At 45.6% G+C, this 24,489-nt stretch overlaps 1 protein-coding gene across 2 annotated transcripts in view; it reads right to left on the reverse strand.

Annotated features, from left to right (window-relative positions):
• Positions 1-22,858, reverse strand: part of hvcn1 (hydrogen voltage-gated channel 1) — a 56,087-nt gene extending 33,229 nt beyond the window's left edge. The window contains exons 1-3 of one of the 2 annotated variants that reach the window (XM_079263888.1): positions 22,725-22,858; positions 22,096-22,308; positions 21,803-21,865 (exon numbers count right to left, since the gene is read on the reverse strand). In XM_079263888.1, coding sequence (XP_079120014.1) covers positions 21,803-21,865; positions 22,096-22,272 — 240 coding nt within the window. In that variant the 5' untranslated portion in view covers positions 22,273-22,308; positions 22,725-22,858. The remainder of the gene's footprint in view (positions 1-21,802; positions 21,866-22,095; positions 22,309-22,724) is intronic. The other variant, XM_079263889.1, reaches the window with a different exon arrangement.
• Between the last annotated feature and the right edge of the window lie 1,631 nt (positions 22,859-24,489).

Genomic DNA, 24,489 nt, shown 5'->3' on the forward strand with positions numbered 1-24,489 from the left:
CATTTCACTCTGTACTCCTCAGCACGTTAACTGGTTCATACATGTCACTCTGCAGGCCTCAGTTAGCATGTTAACTGGTTCATACATGTCACTCTGCAGGCTTCAGCACGTTAACTGGTTCATACATGTCACTCTGCAGGACACAGTTAGCATGTTAACTGGTTCATACATGTCACTCTGCAGGCCTCAGTTAGCATGTTAACTGGTTCATTCATGTCGCTCTGCAGGCCTCAGTTAGCATGTTAACTGGTTCATACATGTCACTCTGCAGGCTTCAGCATGTTAACTGGTTCATACATGTCACTCTGCAGGCCTCAGTTAGCATTATAACTGGTTCATACATGTCGCTCTGCGGGCCACAGTTAGCATGTTAACTGGTTCATACATGTCACTCTGCAGGCCTCAGTTAGCATGTTAACTGTTTCATACATGTCGCTCTGCAGGCCTCAGTTAGCATGTTAACTGGTTCATACATGTCACTCTGCAGGCTTCAGCACGTTAACTGGTTCATACATGTCATTCTGCAGGATTCAGTTAGCATGTTAACTGGTTCATACATGTCACTCTGCAGGCCTCAGTTACCATGTTAACTGGTTCATACATGTCACTCTGCAGGCCTCAGTTAGCATGTTAACTGGTTCATATATGTCACTCTGCAGGCTTCAGCACGTTAACTGGTTCATACATGTCACTCTGCAGGCTTCAGTTAGCATGTTAACTGGTTTATACATGTCACTATGCAGGCCTCAGTTAGCATGTTAACTGGTTCATACATGTCGCTCTGCAGGCCTCAGTTGGCATGTTAACTTGTTCATACATGTCGCTCTGCAGGCTTCAGCACGTTAACTGGTTCATACATGTCATTTCACAGGCTTCAGTTAGCATGTTAACTGGTTCATACATGTCACTCTGCAGGCTTCAGTTAGCATGTTAACTGGTTCATACATGTCACTCTGCAGGCCTCAGTTAGCATGTTAACTGGTTCATACATGTCACTCTGCAGGCCTCAGTTAGCATGTTAACTGTTTCATACATGTCGCTCTGCAGGCCTCAGTTAGCATGTTAACTGGTTCATACATGTCAGTCTGCAGGCTTCAGTTAGCATGTTAACTGGTTCATACATGTCACGCTGCAGGCCTCAGTTAGCATGTTAACAGGTTCATACATTTCACTCTGTAGTCCTCAGCACGTTAACTGGTTCATACATGTCACTCTGCAGGCCTCAGTTAGCATGTTAACTGGTTCATACATGTCGCTCTGCAGGCTTCAGCACGTTAACTGGTTCACACATGTCACTCTGCAGGCCTCAGTTAGCATGTTTACTGGTTGATACATTTCACTCTGTACTCCTCAGCACGTTAACTGGTTCATACATGTCACTCTGCAGGCCTCAGTTAGCATGTTAACTGGTTCATACATGTCACTCTGCAGGCTTCAGCACGTTAACTGGTTCATACATGTCACTCTGCAGGCCTCAGTTAGCATGTTAACTGGTTCATACATGTCACTCTGCAGGCCTCAGTTAGCATGTTAACTGGTTCAGACATGTCACTCTGCAGGCTTCAGCACGTTAACTGGTTCATACATGTCACTCTGAAGGCCTCAGTTAGCATGTTAACTGGTTCATACATGTCACTCTGTAGTCCTCAGCACGTTAACTGGTTCATAGATGTCGCTCTGCAGGCCTCAGTTAGCATGTTAACTGGTTCATACATGTCGCTCTGCAGGCCTCAGTTAGCATTATAACTGGTTCATACATGTCGCACTGCAGGCTTCAGCACGTTAAGTGGTTCATACATGTCACTCTGCAGGCCTCAGTTAGCATGTTAACTGGTTCATACATGTCGCTCTGCAGGCTTCAGCACGTTAACTGGTTCATACATGTCACTCTGCAGGCCTCAGTAAGCATGTTAACTGGTTCATACATGTCGCTCTGCAGGCTTCAGTTAGCATGTTAACTGGTTCATACATGTCACTCTGCAGGCCTCAGTTAGCATGTTAACTGGTTCATACATGTCGCTCTGCAGGCCTCAGTTAGCATGTTAACTGGTTCAGACATGTCACTCTGCAGGCTTCAGCACGTTAACTGGTTCATACTTGTCATTATGTAGGCTTCAGTTAGCATGTTAACTGGTTCATACATGTCACTCTGCAGGCCTCAGTTAGCATGTTAACTGGTTCATACATGTCACTCTGCAGGCCTCAGTTAGCATGTTAACTGGTTCATACATGTCACGCTGCAGGCCTCAGTTAGCATGTTAACTGGTTCATACATTTCACTCTGTAGTCCTCAGCACGTTGACTGGTTCATACATGTCACTCTGCAGGCCTCAGTTAGCATGTTAACTGGTTCATACATGTCGCTCTGCAGGCTTCAGCACGTTAACTGGTTCATACATGTCACTCTGCAGGCCTCAGTTAGCATGTTTACTGGTTCATACATTTCACTCTGTACTCGTCAGCACGTTAACTGGTTCATACATGTCACTCTGCAGGCCTCAGTTAGCATGTTAACTGGTTAATACATGTCACTCTGCAGGCTTCAGCACGTTAACTGGTTCATACATGTCACTCTGCAGGACACAGTTAGCATGTTAACTGGTTCATACATGTCACTCTGCAGGCCTCAGTTAGCATGTTAACTGGTTCATTCATGTCGCTCTGCAGGCCTCAGTTAGCATGTTAACTGGTTCATACATGTCACTCTGCAGGCTTCAGCATGTTAACTGGTTCATACATGTCACTCTGCAGGCCTCAGTTAGCATTATAACTGGTTCATACATGTCGCTCTGCAGGCCACAGTTAGCATGTTAACTGGTTCATACATGTCACTCTGCAGGCCTCAGTTAGCATGTTAACTGTTTCATACATGTCGCTCTGCAGGCCTCAGTTAGCATGTTAACTGGTTCATACATGTCACTCTGCAGGCTTCAGCACGTTAACTGGTTCATACATGTCATTCTGCAGGATTCAGTTAGCATGTTAACTGGTTCATACATGTCACTCTGCAGGCCTCAGTTACCATGTTAACTGGTTCATACATGTCACTCTGCAGGCCTCAGTTACCATGTTAACTGGTTCATACATGTCACTCTGCAGGCCTCAGTTAGCATGTTAACTGGTTCATACATGTCACTCTGCAGGCCTCAGTTAGCATGTTAACTGGTTTATACATGTCACTCTGCAGGCTTCAGCACGTTAACTGGTTCATACATGTCATTCTGCAGGCTTCAGTTGGCATGTTAACTGGTTCATACATGTCACTCTGCAGGCCTCAGTTAGCATGTTAACTGGTTCATACATCTCAAGCTGCAGGCCTCAGTTAGCATGTTAACTGGTTCATACATTTCACTCTGTAGTCCTCAGCACGTTAACTGGTTCATACATGTCACTTTACAGGGCTCAGTTAGCATGTTAACTGGTTCATACATGTCGCTCTGCAGGGTTCAGCACGTTAACTGGTTCATACATGTCACTCTGCAGGCCTCAGTTAGCATGTTAACTGGTTCATACATTTCACTCTGTACTCCTCAGCACGTTAACTGGTTCATACATGTCACTCTGCAGGCCTCAGTTAGCATGTTAACTAGTTCATACATGTCACTCTGTAGTACTCAGCACGTTAACTGGTTCATACATGTCGCTCTGCAGGTTTCAGTTAGCATGTTAACTGGTTCAGACATGTCACACTGCAGGCCTCAGTTAGCATGTTAACTGGTTCATACATGTCACTCTGCAGGCTTCAGCATGTTAACTGGTTCATACATGTCGCTCTGCAGGCTTCAGTTAGCATGTTAACTGGTTCATACATGTCACTATGCAGGCCTCAGTTAGCATGTTAACTGGTTCATACATGTAACTCTGCAGGCCACAGTTACCATGTTAACTGGTTCATACATGTCACTCTGCAGGCTTCAGCACGTTAACTGGTTCATACATGTCATTCTGCAGGCTTCATTTAGCATGTTAACTGGTTCATAAATGTCGCTCTGCAGGCTTCAGCACATTAACTGGTTCATACATGTCACTCTGCAGGCATCAGTTAGCATGTTAACTGGTTCATACATTTCACTCTGTACTCCTCAGCACGTTAACTGGTTCATACATGTCACTCTGCAGGCCTCAGTTAGCATGTTAACTGGTTCATACATGTCGCTCTGCAGGCTTCAGCACGTTAACTGGTTCATACATGTCACTCTGCAGGCCTCAGTTAGCATGTTAACTGGTTCATTCATGTCGCTCTGCAGGCCTCAGTTAGCACGTTAACTGGTTCATACATGTCACTCTGCAGGCCTCAGTTAGCATGTTAACTGGTTCATACATGTCACTCTGCAGGCCTCAGTTAGCATGTTAACTGTTTCATACATGTCACTCTGCAGGCCTCAGTTACCATGTTAACTGGTTCATACATGTCACTCTGCAGGCCTCAGTTACCATGTTAACTGGTTCATACATGTCACTCTGCAGGCCTCAGTTAGCATGTTAACTGGTTCATACATGTCACTCTGTAGTCCTCAGCACGTTAACTGGTTCATACATGTCACTCTGCAGGCCTCAGTTAGCATGTTAACTGGTTCATACATGTCACTCTGCAGGCTTCAGCACATTAACTGGTTCATACATGTCACTCTGCAGGCCTCAGTTAGCATGTTAACTGGTTCATACATGTCACTCTGCAGGACACAGTTAGCATGTTAACTGGTTCATACATGTCACACTGCAGGCCTCAGTTAGCATGTTAACTGGTTCATACATGTCACTCTGCAGGCTTCAGCATGTTAACTGGTTCATACATGTCGCTCTGCAGGCTTCAGTTAGCATGTTAACTGGTTCATACATGTCACTATGGAGGACTCAGTTAGTATGTTAACTGGTTCATACATGTCGCTGTCCAGGCCTCAGTTAGCATGTTAACTGGTTCATACATGTCGCTCTGCAGGTCTCAGTTAGCATGTTAACTGGTTCATACATGTCACTGTGCAGGCCTCAGTTAGCATGTTAACTGGTTCATACATGTCACTCTGCAGGCCTCAGTTAGCATGTTAACTGGTTCATACTTGTCACTCTGCAGGCCTCAAATAGCATGTTAACTGTTTCAGACATGTCGCTCTGCAGGCCTCAGTTAGCATGTTAACTGGTTCATACATGTCACTCTGCAGGCTTCAGCACGTTAACTGGTTCATACATGTCATTCTGCAGGCTTCAGTTAGCATGTTAACTGGTTCATAAATGTCGCTCTGCAGGCTTCAGCACATTAACTGGTTCATACATGTCACTCTGCAGGCCTCAGTTAGCATGTTAACTGGTTCATACATTTCACTCTGTACTCCTCAGCACGTTAACTGGTTCATACATGTCACTCTGCAGGCCTCAGTTAGCATGTTAACTGGTTCATACATGTCGCTCTGCAGGCTTCAGCACGTTAACTGGTTCATACATGTCACTCTGCAGGCCTCAGTTAGCATGTTAACTGGTTCATTCATGTCGCTCTGCAGGCCTCAGTTAGCACGTTAACTGGTTCATACATGTCACTCTGCAGGCCTCAGTTAGCATGTTAACTGGTTCATACATGTCACTCTGCAGGCCTCAGTTAGCATGTTAACTGTTTCATACATGTCACTCTGCAGGCCTCAGTTAGCATGTTAACTGGTTCATACATGTCACTCTGCAGGCCTCAGTTAGCATGTTAACTGTTTCATACATGTCGCTCTGCAGGCCTCAGTTAGCATGTTAACTGGTTCATACATGTCACTCTGCAGGCTTCAGCACGTTAACTGGTTCATACATGTCATTATGCAGGCTTCAGTTAGCATGTTAACTGGTTCATACATGTCACTCTGCAGGCCTCAGTTAGCATGTTAACTGGTTCATACATGTCACTCTGCAGGCCTCAGTTAGCATGTTAACTGGTTCATACATGTCACGCTGCAGGCCTCAGTTAGCATGTTAACAGGTTCATACATTTCACTCTGTAGTCCTCAGCACGTTAACTGGTTCATACATGTCACTCTGCAGGCCTCAGTTAGCATGTTAACTGGTTCATACATGTCACTCTGCAGGCTTCAGCACATTAACTGGTTCATACATGTCACTCTGCAGGCCTCAGTTAGCATGTTAACTGGTTCATACATGTCACTCTGCAGGACACAGTTAGCATGTTAACTGGTTCATACATGTCACACTGCAGGCCTCAGTTAGCATGTTAACTGGTTCATACATGTCACTCTGCAGGCTTCAGCATGTTAACTGGTTCATACATGTCGCTCTGCAGGCTTCAGTTAGCATGTTAACTGGCTCATACATGTCACTATGGAGGACTCAGTTAGTATGTTAACTGGTTCATACATGTCGCTGTCCAGGCCTCAGTTAGCATGTTAACTGGTTCATACATGTCGCTCTGCAGGTCTCAGTTAGCATGTTAACTGGTTCATACATGTCACTGTGCAGGCCTCAGTTAGCATGTTAACTGGTTCATACATGTCACTCTGCAGGCTTCAGCACGTTAACTGGTTCATACATGTCACTCTGCAGGCCTCAGTTAGCATGTTAACTGGTTCATACATGTCACTCTGCAGGCCTCAGTTAGCATGTTAACTGGTTCATACATGTCACTCTGCAGGCCTCAGTTAGCATGTTAACTGGTTCATACATGTCACGCTGCAGGCCTCAGTTAGCATGTTAACTGGTTCATACATTTCACTCTGTACTCCTCAGCACGTTAACTGGTTCATACATGTCACTCTGCAGGCCTCAGTTAGCATGTTAACTGGTTCATACATGTCGCTCTGCAGGCTTCAGCACGTTAACTGGTTCATACATGTCACTCTGCAGGCCTCAGTTAGCATGTTTACTGGTTCATACATTTCACTCTGTACTCCTCAGCACGTTAACTGGTTCATACATGTCGCTCTGCAGGCTTCAGTTAGCATGTTAACTGGTTCATACATGTCACTATGCAGGCCTCAGTTAGTATGTTAACTGGTTCATACATGTCGCTGTCCAGGCCTCAGTTAGCATGTTAACTGGTTCATACATGTCGCTCTGCAGGTCTCAGTTAGCATGTTAACTGGTTCATACATGTCACTGTGCAGGCCTCAGTTAGCATGTTAACTGGTTCATACATGTCACTCTGCAGGCTTCAGCACGTTAACTGGTTCATACATGTCACTCTGCAGGCCTCAGTTAGCATGTTAACTGGTTCATACATGTCACTCTGCAGGATGCAGTTAGCATGTTAACTGGTTCATACATGTCACTGTGCAGGCCTCAGTTACCATGTTAACTGGTTCATACATGTCACTCTGCAGGCCTCAGTTAGCATGTTAACTGGTTCATACATGTCACTCTGCAGGCCACAGTTAGCATGTTAACTGGTTTATACATGTCACTCTGCAGGCTTCGGCACGTTAACTGGTTCATACATGTCATTCTGCAGGCTTCAGTTAGCATGTTAACTGGTTCATACATCTCACGCTGCAGGCCTCAGTTAGCATGTTAACTGGTTCATACATGTCACTCTGTAGTCCTCAGCACGTTAACTGGTTCATACATGTCACTTTACAGGGCTCAGTTAGCATGTTAACTGGTTCATACATGTCGCTCTGCAGGGTTCAGCACGTTAACTGGTTCATACATGTCACTCTGCAGGCCTCAGTTAGCATGTTAACTGGTTCATACATTTCACTCTGTACTCCTCAGCACGTTAACTGGTTCATACATGTCACTCTGCAGGCCTCAGTTAGCATGTTAACTAGTTCATACATGTCACTCTGTAGTACTCAGCACGTTAACTGGTTCATACATGTCGCTCTGCAGGTTTCAGTTAGCATGTTAACTGGTTCAGACATGTCACACAGCAGGCCTCAGTTAGCATGTTAACTGGTTCATACATGTCACTCTGCAGGCTTCAGCATGTTAACTGGTTCATACATGTCGCTCTGCAGGCTTCAGTTAGCATGTTAACTGGTTCATACATGTCACTATGCAGGCCTCAGTTAGCATGTTAACTGGTTCATACATGTCACTCTGCAGGCTTCAGCACGTTAACTGGTTCATACATGTCACTCTGCAGGCTTCAGTTAGCATGTTAACTGGTTCATACATGTCACTCTGCAGGCTTCAGCACGTTAACTGGTTCATACATGTCATTCTGCAGGCTTCAGTTAGCATGTTAACTGGTTCATAAATGTCGCTCTGCAGGCTTCAGCACATTAACTGGTTCATACATGTCACTCTGCAGGCATCAGTTAGCATGTTAACTGGTTCATACATTTCACTCTGTACTCCTCAGCACGTTAACTGGTTCATACATGTCACTCTGCAGGCCTCAGTTAGCATGTTAACTGGTTCATACATGTCGCTCTGCAGGCTTCAGCACGTTAACTGGTTCATACATGTCACTCTGCAGGCCTCAGTTAGCATGTTAACTGGTTCATTCATGTCGCTCTGCAGGCCTCAGTTAGCACGTTAACTGGTTCATACATGTCACTCTGCAGGCCTCAGTTAGCATGTTAACTGGTTCATACATGTCACTCTGTAGTCCTCAGCATGTTAACTGGTTCATACATGTAACTCTGCAGGCCTCAGTTACCATGTTAACTGGTTCATACATGTCACTCTGCAGGCCTCAGTTAGCATGTTAACTGGTTCATACATGTCACTCTGCAGGCCTCAGTTAGCATGTTAACTGTTTCATACATGTCGCTCTGCAGGCCTCAGTTAGCATGTTAACTGGTTCATACATGTCACTCTGCAGGCTTCAGCACGTTAACTGGTTCATACATGTCATTATGCAGGCTTCAGTTAGCATGTTAACTGGTTCATACATGTCACTCTGCAGGCCTCAGTTAGCATGTTAACTGGTTCATACATGTCACTCTGCAGGCCTCAGTTAGCATGTTAACTGGTTCATACATGTCACGCTGCAGGCCTCAGTTAGCATGTTAACAGGTTCATACATTTCACTCTGTAGTCCTCAGCACGTTAACTGGTTCATACATGTCACTCTGCAGGCCTCAGTTAGCATGTTAACTGGTTCATACATGTCACTCTGCAGGCTTCAGCACATTAACTGGTTCATACATGTCGCTCTGCAGGCCTCAGTTAGCATGTTAACTGGTTCATACATGTCACTCTGCAGGACACAGTTAGCATGTTAACTGGTTCATACATGTCACACTGCAGGCCTCAGTTAGCATGTTAACTGGTTCATACATGTCACTCTGCAGGCTTCAGCATGTTAACTGGTTCATACATGTCGCTCTGCAGGCTTCAGTTAGCATGTTAACTGGTTCATACATGTCACTATGGAGGACTCAGTTAGTATGTTAACTGGTTCATACATGTCGCTGTCCAGGCCTCAGTTAGCATGTTAACTGGTTCATACATGTCGCTCTGCAGGCTTCAGCATGTTAACTGGTTCATACATGTCACTCTGCAGGATGCAGTTAGCATGTTAACTGGTTCATACATGTCACTGTGCAGGCCTCAGTTACCATGTTAACTGGTTCATACATGTCACTCTGCAGGCTTCAGCATGTTAACTGGTTCATACATGTCGCTCTGCAGGCTTCAGTTAGCATGTTAACTGGTTCATACATGTCACTATGGAGGACTCAGTTAGTATGTTAACTGGTTCATACATGTCACTGTGCAGGCCTCAGTTAGCATGTTAACTGGTTCATACATGTCACTCTGCAGGCTTCAGCACGTTAACTGGTTCATACATGTCACTCTGCAGGCCTCAGTTAGCATGTTAACTGGTTCATACATGTCACTCTGCAGGATGCAGTTAGCATGTTAACTGGTTCATACATGTCACTGTGCAGGCCTCAGTTACCATGTTAACTGGTTCATACATGTCACTCTGCAGGCCTCAGTTAGCATGTTAACTGGTTCATACATGTCACTCTGCAGGCCACAGTTAGCATGTTAACTGGTTCATACATGTCACTCTGCAGGCTTCAGCACGTTAACTGGTTCATACATGTCATTCTGCAGGCTTCAGTTAGCATGTTAACTGGTTCATACATGTCACTCTGCAGGCCTCAGTTAGCATGTTAACTGGTTCATACATCTCACGCTGCAGGCCTCAGTTAGCATGTTAACTGGTTCATACATTTCACTCTGTAGTCCTCAGCACGTTAACTGGTTCATACATGTCACTTTACAGGCCTCAGTTAGCATGTTAACTGGTTCATACATGTCGCTCTGCAGGGTTCAGCACGTTAACTGGTTCATACATGTCACTCTGCAGGCCTCAGTTAGCATGTTAACTGGTTCATACATGTCGCTCTGCAGGCTTCAGCACGTTAACTGGTTCATACATGTCACTCTGCAGGCCTCAGTTAGCATGTTAACTGGTTCATACATGTCACTCTGCAGGCCTCAGTTAGCATGTTAACTGGTTCATACATGTCACTCTGCAGGCCTCAGTTAGCATGTTAACTGGTTCATACATGTCACTCTGCAGGCTTCAGCACGTTAACTGGTTAATACATGTCATTCTGCAGGCTTCAGTTAGCATGTTAACTGGTTCATACATTTCACTCTGTACTCCTCAGCACGTTAACTGGTTCATACATGTCACTCTGCAGGCCTCAGTTAGCATGTTAACTGGTTCATACATGTCGCTCTGCAGGCTTCAGCACGTTAACTGGTTCATACATGTCACTCTGCAGGCCTCAGTTAGCATGTTAACTGGTTCATACATGTCGCTCTGCAGGATGCAGTTAGCATGTTAACTGGTTCAGACATGTCACTCTGCAGGCCTCAGTTAGCATGTTAACTGGTTCATACATTTCACTCTGTACTCCTCAGCACGTTAACTGGTTCATACATGTCACTCTGCAGGCCTCAGTTAGCATGTTAACTAGTTCATACATGTCACTCTGTAGTACTCAGCACGTTAACTGGTTCATACATGTCGCTCTGCAGGTTTCAGTTAGCATGTTAACTGGTTCAGACATGTCACACAGCAGGCCTCAGTTAGCATGTTAACTGGTTCATACATGTCACTCTGCAGGCTTCAGCATGTTAACTGGTTCATACATGTCGCTCTGCAGGCTTCAGTTAGCATGTTAACTGGTTCATACATGTCACTATGCAGGCCTCAGTTAGCATGTTAACTGGTTCATACATGTCACTCTGCAGGCTTCAGCACGTTAACTGGTTCATACATGTCACTCTGCAGGCTTCAGTTAGCATGTTAACTGGTTCATACATGTCACTCTGCAGGCTTCAGCACGTTAACTGGTTCATACATGTCATTCTGCAGGCTTCAGTTAGCATGTTAACTGGTTCATAAATGTCGCTCTGCAGGCTTCAGCACATTAACTGGTTCATACATGTCACTCTGCAGGCATCAGTTAGCATGTTAACTGGTTCATACATTTCACTCTGTACTCCTCAGCACGTTAACTGGTTCATACATGTCACTCTGCAGGCCTAAGTTAGCATGTTAACTGGTTCATACATGTCGCTCTGCAGGCTTCAGCACGTTAACTGGTTCATACATGTCACTCTGCAGGCCTCAGTTAGCATGTTAACTGGTTCATTCATGTCGCTCTGCAGGCCTCAGTTAGCACGTTAACTGGTTCATACATGTCACTCTGCAGGCCTCAGTTAGCATGTTAACTGGTTCATACATGTAACTCTGCAGGCCTCAGTTACCATGTTAACTGGTTCATACATGTCACTCTGCAGGCCTCAGTTAGCATGTTAACTGGTTCATACATGTCACTCTGCAGGCCTCAGTTAGCATGTTAACTGTTTCATACATGTCGCTCTGCAGGCCTCAGTTAGCATGTTAACTGGTTCATACATGTCACTCTGCAGGCTTCAGCACGTTAACTGGTTCATACATGTCATTATGCAGGCTTCAGTTAGCATGTTAACTGGTTCATACATGTCACTCTGCAGGCCTCAGTTAGCATGTTAACTGGTTCATACATGTCACTCTGCAGGCCTCAGTTAGCATGTTAACTGGTTCATACATGTCACGCTGCAGGCCTCAGTTAGCATGTTAACAGGTTCATACATTTCACTCTGTAGTCCTCAGCACGTTAACTGGTTCATACATGTCACACTGCAGGCCTCAGTTAGCATGTTAACTGGTTCATACATGTCACTCTGCAGGCTTCAGCACATTAACTGGTTCATACATGTCGCTCTGCAGGCCTCAGTTAGCATGTTAACTGGTTCATACATGTCACTCTGCAGGACACAGTTAGCATGTTAACTGGTTCATACATGTCACACTGCAGGCCTCAGTTAGCATGTTAACTGGTTCATACATGTCACTCTGCAGGCTTCAGCATGTTAACTGGTTCATACATGTCGCTCTGCAGGCTTCAGTTAGCATGTTAACTGGTTCATACATGTCACTATGGAGGACTCAGTTAGTATGTTAACTGGTTCATACATGTCGCTGTCCAGGCCTCAGTTAGCATGTTAACTGGTTCATACATGTCGCTCTGCAGGCTTCAGCATGTTAACTGGTTCATACATGTCACTCTGCAGGATGCAGTTAGCATGTTAACTGGTTCATACATGTCACTGTGCAGGCCTCAGTTACCATGTTAACTGGTTCATACATGTCACTCTGCAGGCTTCAGCATGTTAACTGGTTCATACATGTCGCTCTGCAGGCTTCAGTTAGCATGTTAACTGGTTCATACATGTCACTATGGAGGACTCAGTTAGTATGTTAACTGGTTCATACATGTCACTGTGCAGGCCTCAGTTAGCATGTTAACTGGTTCATACATGTCACTCTGCAGGCTTCAGCACGTTAACTGGTTCATACATGTCACTCTGCAGGCCTCAGTTAGCATGTTAACTGGTTCATACATGTCACTCTGCAGGATGCAGTTAGCATGTTAACTGGTTCATACATGTCACTGTGCAGGCCTCAGTTACCATGTTAACTGGTTCATACATGTCACTCTGCAGGCCTCAGTTAGCATGTTAACTGGTTCATACATGTCACTCTGCAGGCCACAGTTAGCATGTTAACTGGTTCATACATGTCACTCTGCAGGCTTCAGCACGTTAACTGGTTCATACATGTCATTCTGCAGGCTTCAGTTAGCATGTTAACTGGTTCATACATGTCACTCTGCAGGCCTCAGTTAGCATGTTAACTGGTTCATACATCTCACGCTGCAGGCCTCAGTTAGCATGTTAACTGGTTCATACATTTCACTCTGTAGTCCTCAGCACGTTAACTGGTTCATACATGTCACTTTACAGGCCTCAGTTAGCATGTTAACTGGTTCATACATGTCGCTCTGCAGGGTTCAGCACGTTAACTGGTTCATACATGTCACTCTGCAGGCCTCAGTTAGCATGTTAACTGGTTCATACATGTCGCTCTGCAGGCTTCAGCACGTTAACTGGTTCATACATGTCACTCTGCAGGCCTCAGTTAGCATGTTAACTGGTTCATACATGTCACTCTGCAGGCCTCAGTTAGCATGTTAACTGGTTCATACATGTCACTCTGCAGGCCTCAGTTAGCATGTTAACTGGTTCATACATGTCACTCTGCAGGCTTCAGCACGTTAACTGGTTAATACATGTCATTCTGCAGGCTTCAGTTAGCATGTTAACTGGTTCATACATTTCACTCTGTACTCCTCAGCACGTTAACTGGTTCATACATGTCACTCTGCAGGCCTCAGTTAGCATGTTAACTGGTTCATACATGTCGCTCTGCAGGCTTCAGCACGTTAACTGGTTCATACATGTCACTCTGCAGGCCTCAGTTAGCATGTTAACTGGTTCATACATGTCGCTCTGCAGGATGCAGTTAGCATGTTAACTGGTTCAGACATGTCACACTGTAGGCCTCAGTTAGCATGTTAACTGGTTCATACATGTCACTCTGCAGGCCTCAGTTAACATGTTAACTGGTTCATACATGTCACTCTGCAGGACACAGTTAGCATGTTAACTGGTTCATACATGTCACTCTGTAGGCCTCAGTTAGCATGTTAACTGGTTCATACATGTCACTCTGCAGGCCTCAGTTAGCATGTTAACTGGTTCATACATGTCACTCTGCAGGCCTCAGTTAGCATGTTAACTGTTTCATACATGTCGCTCTGCAGGCCTCAGTTAGCATGTTAACTGGTTCATACATGTCACTCTGCAGGCTTCAGCACGTTAACTGGTTCATACATGTCATTATGCAGGCTTCGGTTAGCATGTTAACTGGTTCATACATGTCACTCTGCAGGCCTCAGTTAGCATGTTAACTGGTTCATACATGTCACTCTGCAGGCCTCAGTTAGCATGTTAACTGGTTCATACATGTCACGCTGCAGGCCTCAGTTAGCATGTTAACAGGTTCATACATTTCACTCTGTAGTCCTCAGCACGTTAACTGGTTCATACATGTCACTCTGCAGGCCTCAGTTAGCATGTTAACTGGTTCATACATGTCACTCTGCAGGCTTCAGCACATTAACTGGTTCATACATGTCGCTCTGCAGGCCTCAGTTAGCATGTTAACTGGTTCATACATGTCACTCTGCAGGACACAGTTAGCATGTTAACTGGTTCATACATGTCACACTGCAGGCCTCAGTTAGCATGTTAACTGGTTCATACATGTCACTCTGCAGGCTTCAGCATGTTAACTGGTTCATACATGTCGCTCTGCAGGCTTCAGTTAGCATGTTAACTGGTTCATACATGTCACTATGGAGGACTCAGTTAGTATGTTAACTGGTTCATACATGTCGCTGTCCAGGCCTCAGTTAGCATGTTAACTGGTTCATACATGTCGCTCTGCAGGCTTCAGCACGTTAACTGGTTCATACATGTCACTCTGCAGGCCTCAGTTAGCATGTTAACTGGTTCATACATGTCACTCTGCAGGATGCAGTTAGCATGTTAACTGGTTCATACATGTCACTGTGCAGGCCTCAGTTACCATGTTAACTGGTTCATACATGTCACTCTGCAGGCTTCAGCATGTTAACTGGTTCATACATGTCGCTCTGCAGGCTTCAGTTAGCATGTTAACTGGTTCATACATGTCACTATGGAGGACTCAGTTAGTATGTTAACTGGTTCATACATGTCACTGTGCAGGCCTCAGTTAGCATGTTAACTGGTTCATACATGTCACTCTGCAGGCTTCAGCACGTTAACTGGTTCATACATGTCACTCTGCAGGCCTCAGTTAGCATGTTAACTGTTTCATACATGTCACTCTGCAGGATGCAGTTAGCATGTTAACTGGTTCATACATGTCACTGTGCAGGCCTCAGTTACCATGTTAACTGGTTCATACATGTCACTCTGCAGGCCTCAGTTAGCATGTTAACTGGTTCATACATGTCACTCTGCAGGCCACAGTTAGCATGTTAACTGGTTCATACATGTCACTCTGCAGGCCTCAGTTAGCATGTTAACTGTTTCATACATGTCGCTCTGCAGGCCTCAGTTAGCATGTTAACTGGTTCATACATGTCACTCTGCAGGCCTCAGTTAGCATGTTAACTGGTTCATACATGTCACTCTGCAGGCCTCAGTTAGCATGTTAACTGGTTCATACATGTCACTCTGCAGGCTTCAGCACGTTAACTGGTTAATACATGTCATTCTGCAGGCTTCAGTTAGCATGTTAACTGGTTCATACATTTCACTCTGTACTCCTCAGCACGTTAACTGGTTCATACATGTCACTCTGCAGGCCTCAGTTAGCATGTTAACTGGTTCATACATGTCGCTCTGCAGGCTTCAGCACGTTAACTGGTTCATACATGTCACTCTGCAGGCCTCAGTTAGCATGTTAACTGGTTCATACATGTCGCTCTGCAGGATGCAGTTAGCATGTTAACTGGTTCAGACATGTCACACTGCAGGCCTCAGTTAGCATGTTAACTGGTTCATACATGTCACTCTGCAGGCCTCAGTTAACATGTTAACTGGTTCATACATGTCACTCTGCAGGACACAGTTAGCATGTTAACTGGTTCATACATGTCACTCTGTAGGCCTCAGTTAGCATGTTAACTGGTTCATACATGTCACTCTGCAGGCTTCAGCACGTTAACTGGTTCATACATGTCATTATGCAGGCTTCGGTTAGCATGTTAACTGGTTCATACATGTCACTCTGCAGGCCTCAGTTAGCATGTTAACTGGTTCATACATGTCACTCTGCAGGCCTCAGTTAGCATGTTAACTGGTTCATACATGTCACGCTGCAGGCCTCAGTTAGCATGTTAACAGGTTCATACATTTCACTCTGTAGTCCTCAGCACGTTAACTGGTTCATACATGTCACTCTGCAGGCCTCAGTTAGCATGTTAACTGGTTCATACATGTCACTCTGCAGGCTTCAGCACATTAACTGGTTCATACATGTCGCTCTGCAGGCCTCAGTTAGCATGTTAACTGGTTCATACATGTCACTCTGCAGGACACAGTTAGCATGTTAACTGGTTCATACATGTCACACTGCAGGCCTCAGTTAGCATGTTAACTGGTTCATACATGTCACTCTGCAGGCTTCAGCATGTTAACTGGTTCATACATGTCGCTCTGCAGGCTTCAGTTAGCATGTTAACTGGTTCATACATGTCACTATGGAGGACTCAGTTAGTATGTTAACTGGTTCATACATGTCGCTGTCCAGGCCTCAGTTAGCATGTTAACTGGTTCATACATGTCGCTCTGCAGGCTTCAGCACGTTAACTGGTTCATACATGTCACTCTGCAGGCCTCAGTTAGCATGTTAACTGGTTCATACATGTCACTCTGCAGGATGCAGTTAGCATGTTAACTGGTTCATACATGTCACTGTGCAGGCCTCAGTTACCATGTTAACTGGTTCATACATGTCACTCTGCAGGCTTCAGCATGTTAACTGGTTCATACATGTCGCTCTGCAGGCTTCAGTTAGCATGTTAACTGGTTCATACATGTCACTATGGAGGACTCAGTTAGTATGTTAACTGGTTCATACATGTCACTGTGCAGGCCTCAGTTAGCATGTTAACTGGTTCATACATGTCACTCTGCAGGCTTCAGCACGTTAACTGGTTCATACATGTCACTCTGCAGGCCTCAGTTAGCATGTTAACTGTTTCATACATGTCACTCTGCAGGATGCAGTTAGCATGTTAACTGGTTCATACATGTCACTGTGCAGGCCTCAGTTACCATGTTAACTGGTTCATACATGTCACTCTGCAGGCCTCAGTTAGCATGTTAACTGGTTCATACATGTCACTCTGCAGGCCACAGTTAGCATGTTAACTGGTTCATACATGTTACTCTGCAGGCCTCAGTTAGCATGTTAACTGGTTCATACATGTCGCTCTGCAGGCTTCAGCACGTTAACTGGTTCATACATGTCACTCTGCAGGCCTCAGTTAGCATGTTAACTGGTTCATACATGTCACTCTGCAGGCCTCAGTTAGCATGTTAACTGTTTCATACATGTCGCTCTGCAGGCCTCAGTTAGCATGTTAACTGGTTCATACATGTCACTCTGCAGGCTTCAGCACGTTAACTGGTTCATACATGTCATTATGCAGGCTTCGGTTAGCATGTTAACTGGTTCATACATGTCACTCTGCAGGCCTCAGTTAGCATGTTAACTGGTTCATACATGTCACTCTGCAGGCCTCAGTTAGCATGTTAACTGGTTCATACATGTCACGCTGCAGGCCTCAGTTAGCATGTTAACAGGTTCATACATTTCACTCTGTAGTCCTCAGCACGTTAACTGGTTCATACATGTCACTCTGCAGGCCTCAGTTAGCATGTTAACTGGTTCATACATGTCACTCTGCAGGCTTCAGCACATTAACTGGTTCATACATGTCGCTCTGCAGGCCTCAGTTAGCATGTTAACTGGTTCATACATGTCACTCTGCAGGACACAGTTAGCATGTTAACTGGTTCATACATGTCACACTGCAGGCCTCAGTTAGCATGTTAACTGGTTCATACATGTCACTCTGCAGGCTTCAGCATGTTAACTGGTTCATACATGTCGCTCTGCAGGCTTCAGTTAGCATGTTAACTGGTTCATACATGTCACTATGGAGGACTCAGTTAGTATGTTAACTGGTTCATACATGTCGCTGTCCAGGCCTCAGTTAGCATGTTAACTGGTTCATACATGTCGCTCTGCAGGCTTCAGCACGTTAACTGGTTCATACATGTCACTCTGCAGGCCTCAGTTAGCATGTTAACTGGTTCATACATGTCACTCTGCAGGATGCAGTTAGCATGTTAACTGGTTCATACATGTCACTGTGCAGGCCTCAGTTACCATGTTAACTGGTTCATACATGTCACTCTGCAGGCTTCAGCATGTTAACTGGTTCATACATGTCGCTCTGCAGGCTTCAGTTAGCATGTTAACTGGTTCATACATGTCACTATGGAGGACTCAGTTAGTATGTTAACTGGTTCATACATGTCACTGTGCAGGCCTCAGTTAGCATGTTAACTGGTTCATACATGTCACTCTGCAGGCTTCAGCACGTTAACTGGTTCATACATGTCACTCTGCAGGCCTCAGTTAGCATGTTAACTGTTTCATACATGTCACTCTGCAGGATGCAGTTAGCATGTTAACTGGTTCATACATGTCACTGTGCAGGCCTCAGTTACCATGTTAACTGGTTCATACATGTCACTCTGCAGGCCTCAGTTAGCATGTTAACTGGTTCATACATGTCACTCTGCAGGCCACAGTTAGCATGTTAACTGGTTCATACATGTCACTCTGCAGGCCTCAGTTAGCATGTTAACTGTTTCATACATGTCGCTCTGCAGGCCTCAGTTAGCATGTTAACTGGTTCATACATGTCACTCTGCAGGCCTCAGTTAGCATGTTAACTGGTTCATACATGTCACTCTGCAGGCCTCAGTTAGCATGTTAACTGGTTCATACATGTCACTCTGCAGGCTTCAGCACGTTAACTGGTTAATACATGTCATTCTGCAGGCTTCAGTTAGCATGTTAACTGGTTCATACATGTCACTCTGCAGGCCTCAGTTAGCATGTTAACTGGTTCATACATGTCACTCTGCAGGCCTCAGTTAGCATGTTAACTGGTTCATACATGTCACTCTGCAGGATGCAGTTAGCATGTTAACTGGTTCATACATGTCACTGTGCAGGCCTCAGTTACCATGTTAACTGGTTCATACATGTCACTCTGCAGGCTTCAGCATGTTAACTGGTTCATACATGTCGCTCTGCAGGCTTCAGTTAGCATGTTAACTGGTTCATACATGTCACTATGGAGGACTCAGTTAGTATGTTAACTGGTTCATACATGTCACTGTGCAGGCCTCAGTTAGCATGTTAACTGGTTCATACATGTCACTCTGCAGGCTTCAGCACGTTAACTGGTTCATACATGTCACTCTGCAGGCCTCAGTTAGCATGTTAACTGTTTCATACATGTCACTCTGCAGGATGCAGTTAGCATGTTAACTGGTTCATACATGTCACTGTGCAGGCCTCAGTTACCATGTTAACTGGTTCATACATGTCACTCTGCAGGCCTCAGTTAGCATGTTAACTGGTTCATACATGTCACTCTGCAGGCCACAGTTAGCATGTTAACTGGTTCATACATGTCACTCTGCAGGCTTCAGCACGTTAACTGGTTCATACATGTCATTCTGCAGGCTTCAGTTAGCATGTTAACTGGTTCATACATGTCACTCTGCAGGCCTCAGTTAGCATGTTAACTGGTTCATACATCTCACGCTGCAGGCCTCAGTTAGCATGTTAACTGGTTCATACATTTCACTCTGTAGTCCTCAGCACGTTAACTGGTTCATACATGTCACTTTACAGGCCTCAGTTAGCATGTTAACTGGTTCATACATGTCGCTCTGCAGGGTTCAGCACGTTAACTGGTTCATACATGTCACTCTGCAGGCCTCAGTTAGCATGTTAACTGGTTCATACATGTCGCTCTGCAGGCTTCAGCACGTTAACTGGTTCATACATGTCACTCTGCAGGCCTCAGTTAGCATGTTAACTGGTTCATACATGTCACTCTGCAGGCCTCAGTTAGCATGTTAACTGTTTCATACATGTCGCTCTGCAGGCCTCAGTTAGCATGTTAACTGGTTCATACATGTCACTCTGCAGGCTTCAGCACGTTAACTGGTTAATACATGTCATTCTGCAGGCTTCAGTTAGCATGTTAACTGGTTCATACATTTCACTCTGTACTCCTCAGCACGTTAACTGGTTCATACATGTCACTCTGCAGGCCTCAGTTAGCATGTTAACTGGTTCATACATGTCGCTCTGCAGGCTTCAGCACGTTAACTGGTTCATACATGTCACTCTGCAGGCCTCAGTTAGCATGTTAACTGGTTCATACATGTCGCTCTGCAGGATGCAGTTAGCATGTTAACTGGTTCAGACATGTCACACTGCAGGCCTCAGTTAGCATGTTAACTGGTTCATACATGTCACTCTGCAGGCCTCAGTTAACATGTTAACTGGTTCATACATGTCACTCTGCAGGACACAGTTAGCATGTTAACTGGTTCATACATGTCACTCTGTAGGCCTCAGTTAGCATGTTAACTGTTTCATACATGTTGCTCTGCAGGCCTCAGTTAGCATGTTAACTTGTTCATAAATGTCACTCTGCAGGCTTCAGTTAGCATGTTAACTGGTTCATACATGTCACTCTGCAGGCCTCAGTTAGCATGTTAACTGGTTCAGACATGTCACACTGCAGGCCTCAGTTAGCATGTTAACTGGTTCATACAAGTCACTCTGCAGGCTTCAGCATGTTAACTGGTTCATACATGTCGCTCTGCAGGCCTCAGTTAGCATGTTAACTGGTTCATACATGTCACTCTGCAGTGACCTGCAAGACCTGAGGTAGGTAATGTTGAGGAGCTAGCAAGATGTGAAAGTGGCGCCCTGTCCTGGCTCCTCCCCCTCTCTTGGCTTCTCCTCCACTAGTTTTGCTCCCTGCGTGATCCGGGGCTTTTTTCCTACCTCCTTTAAGGAGGTTATGTGTTTACCAGCGTTTATCTCTTTGTGTTCAAGATAACTGAAAAAGTTATGAATGGATTTTAATGACTTTTTCCAGAGTTGTTGGAAATATAAAAAGGAAGAAGTGATTTAATTTTGGAAGTAATACGGATCACCTTTTGGATCCAGGAACTTGTTAAATGCCTTGGCGGAGGTTTGTGCTCTGAGTGTTTTTCTAGTTCGCAGTTTTTTCCACCAACGATTTTCTCTTTCTCGGCTGTTTAGCGGGAGGAGGCAAATAAACCGAGCCAGGTCGGGAAATCCTTCCTGCATTTTCTCAGCCATGTTTGCCTTCCGAGTTTCTTCTTCACTACTTTGTATTTTCATCCTAACACGCTGTTTATATGCAGGGTGTGGCGATCAGGTATGCGCTGCTGGAGGGGGAGGAGGGGAGCCGGGAGAAGAAGCTACGAAATATAAGAAATGAACAACTACATTAGGGTCGGAACGTTTGGATTGGTCAGAGTTTTTACAGATTTACAGTAAACTGAGGGGTCTAACTATATTTCTTATTGTTCATGATTATAGAATGTATAGACTACTATCAGGACGAGGAACCACTTCAACCAGAGGAACATGTCTCTGAGGAACATTACCTAGTAGAGCTTTAACTCATACGTGTCAGACTCTACAGGCCTCAGTTAACAGTTAGTTTACAGTCCAGTTAGAAAACCAGTAAGCTTTGCGGCAGAAAGTCTCTCTCTACGGCAGCATGTGAACGAACCACTCCACATAATTAGGATTGAACTGTACCAGTTGTTGATTTTCATGCTCACTCAGCGAAACATCAGAACTTGAAGGTGGATCTTCACATGACTGAACACACACACAGAAACTGAACTCATCAACGGTTACCATGGATACTGTAACAACAAAGTCACTGATCCAGATAACATTTTACTTTTCATTCAGGAAGTAGATTTAGCTGACGGAGCATTTTCTCCAGAGAATTGTACGTTTTCAGCACTGCAGGCTGTTTTTCGCTGTGTGTTTCACTGCTTGCTCAGATCATCCAGCACTGATCTGCATGCTGGTACATTTCCTACCTGGAAGCGCTCGGCGCTGTAGAGCCTCTTCAACGAATCCCTGAAGCTCAGTGTGACTGGGAAGTGTCCCTCAGCTGGACTCAGGTCCTGGCTGTCCTGGTGCAGCTCCTCCTCTTCCTCCCACTGACCCGGCTGTTGGTCCCCCACGGTGGTGAAGTATCTCAGGTAGCGAGCCATGCTGGCGGGAGACGACCTGGCTCAGCTCAGCGCTGGCTGACAGACAGGTCGATGGTTTATTGTGGGAGAACTGGTCCAGGAAGCCTCTGCATCTGGACTGATGTCTTCATGTGTGTGACAATCAGTCCACTTCTCTTTTCAGGATTGCAGCATGTTGAGAAACAAACTGTTCCTCCACATCTTAAAGGAAGCTGCAGACGATTCATCTCCTGATCACATGACCCAGAACTGGACCAGAACTGGGCCACGCTGGCTGTCAGAAACTCAGAAGTTAAACATTCATAAAGCAGCTGACTAAAGTTAAAGTTTAGCAATGCTCAGTTTAAAGTCGCGCCATGGTCAAAGATCAGAACTGGTCTCGGTACCAGAACTCTGCAGGGTTCTTGGTTCCGTTTCTGGACTAAAACTTGAGCTAAAATAAAAAAAAAACAACAACAACTGCGTTTTCTTACCGGATTCTGCAGGTTTTCCAGCCGTCCGTGTGTCTGTGCGGAGCAGCTGACACATAAACATCCGTCCGGATTTCTGCGGAACCCGCCGCGGGTTCGAGCGGAAATGACCGCTGAATGTCCCCAAACCCCCCCGAATCTGGACCTGGTTCTGGTCTGGCTTGGGCCTGTTGTGGTGGATTTCAACGGGATGTGGACTAGCTGGGGATCTGGCCAGAGCCGGTTTTCCAGAACCCGCCTCTCTTCCGGACGGGAAAAGGGACTTCTGGGAACGCAGTTCTGTGTGGGTTAAAAGTTCTGGACAGACCCACATGGGCTTTCCCTGAACAAACACCGGCAGTAGAAAAACTGGGAACATCTGGGAATAACTGGGAATAGGGTCGCTACCCGTCCCGTAAAATACGGAATCGTCCTTTAATTGACAGAAAAATGTTGCGTCCCGGATTGAACCAATACGAGACAAACTTTGTTCCGTATTTTCATAACTTTCCAGAAGCCTACACATATAGGTCACACACATCAACACTCAGTCTAAAAATAATCAACTAAATAAAACACAGAAAACACAGCAGTCTGCAAAAATGTTCTTTTCGTGCAGAATCTGCAGGTCCATCCTCCTCCCCACCTGTTGGACAGTCACGTTGCCTAGAGACAGACATGACTCATGCACGCGCCTTTTAAACATGTCTCCTGTAGCCTACCTGGTCCTCTACCTGCTGGAAATGAAAAGCGCATGTAAAACAGACGTGAAGAGGCTGCAGCGTCAGTGAAGATGTTTACAAGTCAGATTGTAAATTTTTGAGTTTCTACTGCTGGACCAGACCAGAGAGGATAGGAGCAACAGAAAGATAAATGGAAAGAGAAAGAAAACACCTCGTAGAGAGAGAGGAAAAGAGGGAGATAGAAAGGGAAAGAAGGAAAAAACCAGACATCTGCATACGTACGCATATACACCCATACGCATTTGCCTATATAGACGCATGTACCTACATATTCACACACATAGACACAAACAGGCCAATCTTAGATTCTTATTCCCCCTGCAGAGGACTAGACTATCAAGTGTCAAGAGAACCATAAACTATCAGGTTAAATATCAATGGGAGTTGATATTTAAAAAAACCAGCTGCTGTTAGTGAATAATCCTGTAGACGACTCAGTGACTGTGTCACATGCAGAACATGCAGAGTGGAACGTGTTCAGAGAAGAGTGATCATGCCAATGTGACCCCGCCCACACAATGTGACTCCGCCCACACAAAGGCCAGAAGCAGGCCAGGAGGACCCCGAGACCCAGGTGACCGGTAACCACCCCCAAGCACAGGATCCAACCACCCCACCCCGGAGCCAGCTATGGACCCACCTGGGAGGCAGCGGAGGGGAGCCCCAGCCGGAGTCCCCCAAGGTCAGGGGGAACAGGCCCCAGCGGGCCCAGACCGGCAGGAACCGACCCAGCCTAGCACCGGCTGCCCAGGGCAGACAGAGCGCGGGCCCTAGGGCCCCAAGAGCCCAAAGGCAACCCCCTGTGGGCAGAGGGTCCGGCACACACCAATGGAGAGCCAGGATCCCCAGACAGCTGCTGAGTGGAGGCCAGGCTGCACCCCAGTGCACCAGCCATGCCCTGGGGCACAACCCCCCCCCAACACACACACACACACACACACACACACACACACACACACACACGTACCAACTGACTCACATACTACCTCATGGCACACACCCTACCCGCCCCATCCATTACACATACTCCATGTCATACCCCTCTA

This window comes from Telmatherina bonti (assembly GCF_933228915.1).
Source record: "Telmatherina bonti genome assembly, chromosome: 24".
Classification (NCBI taxonomy): Eukaryota; Metazoa; Chordata; class Actinopteri; order Atheriniformes; family Telmatherinidae; genus Telmatherina; species Telmatherina bonti.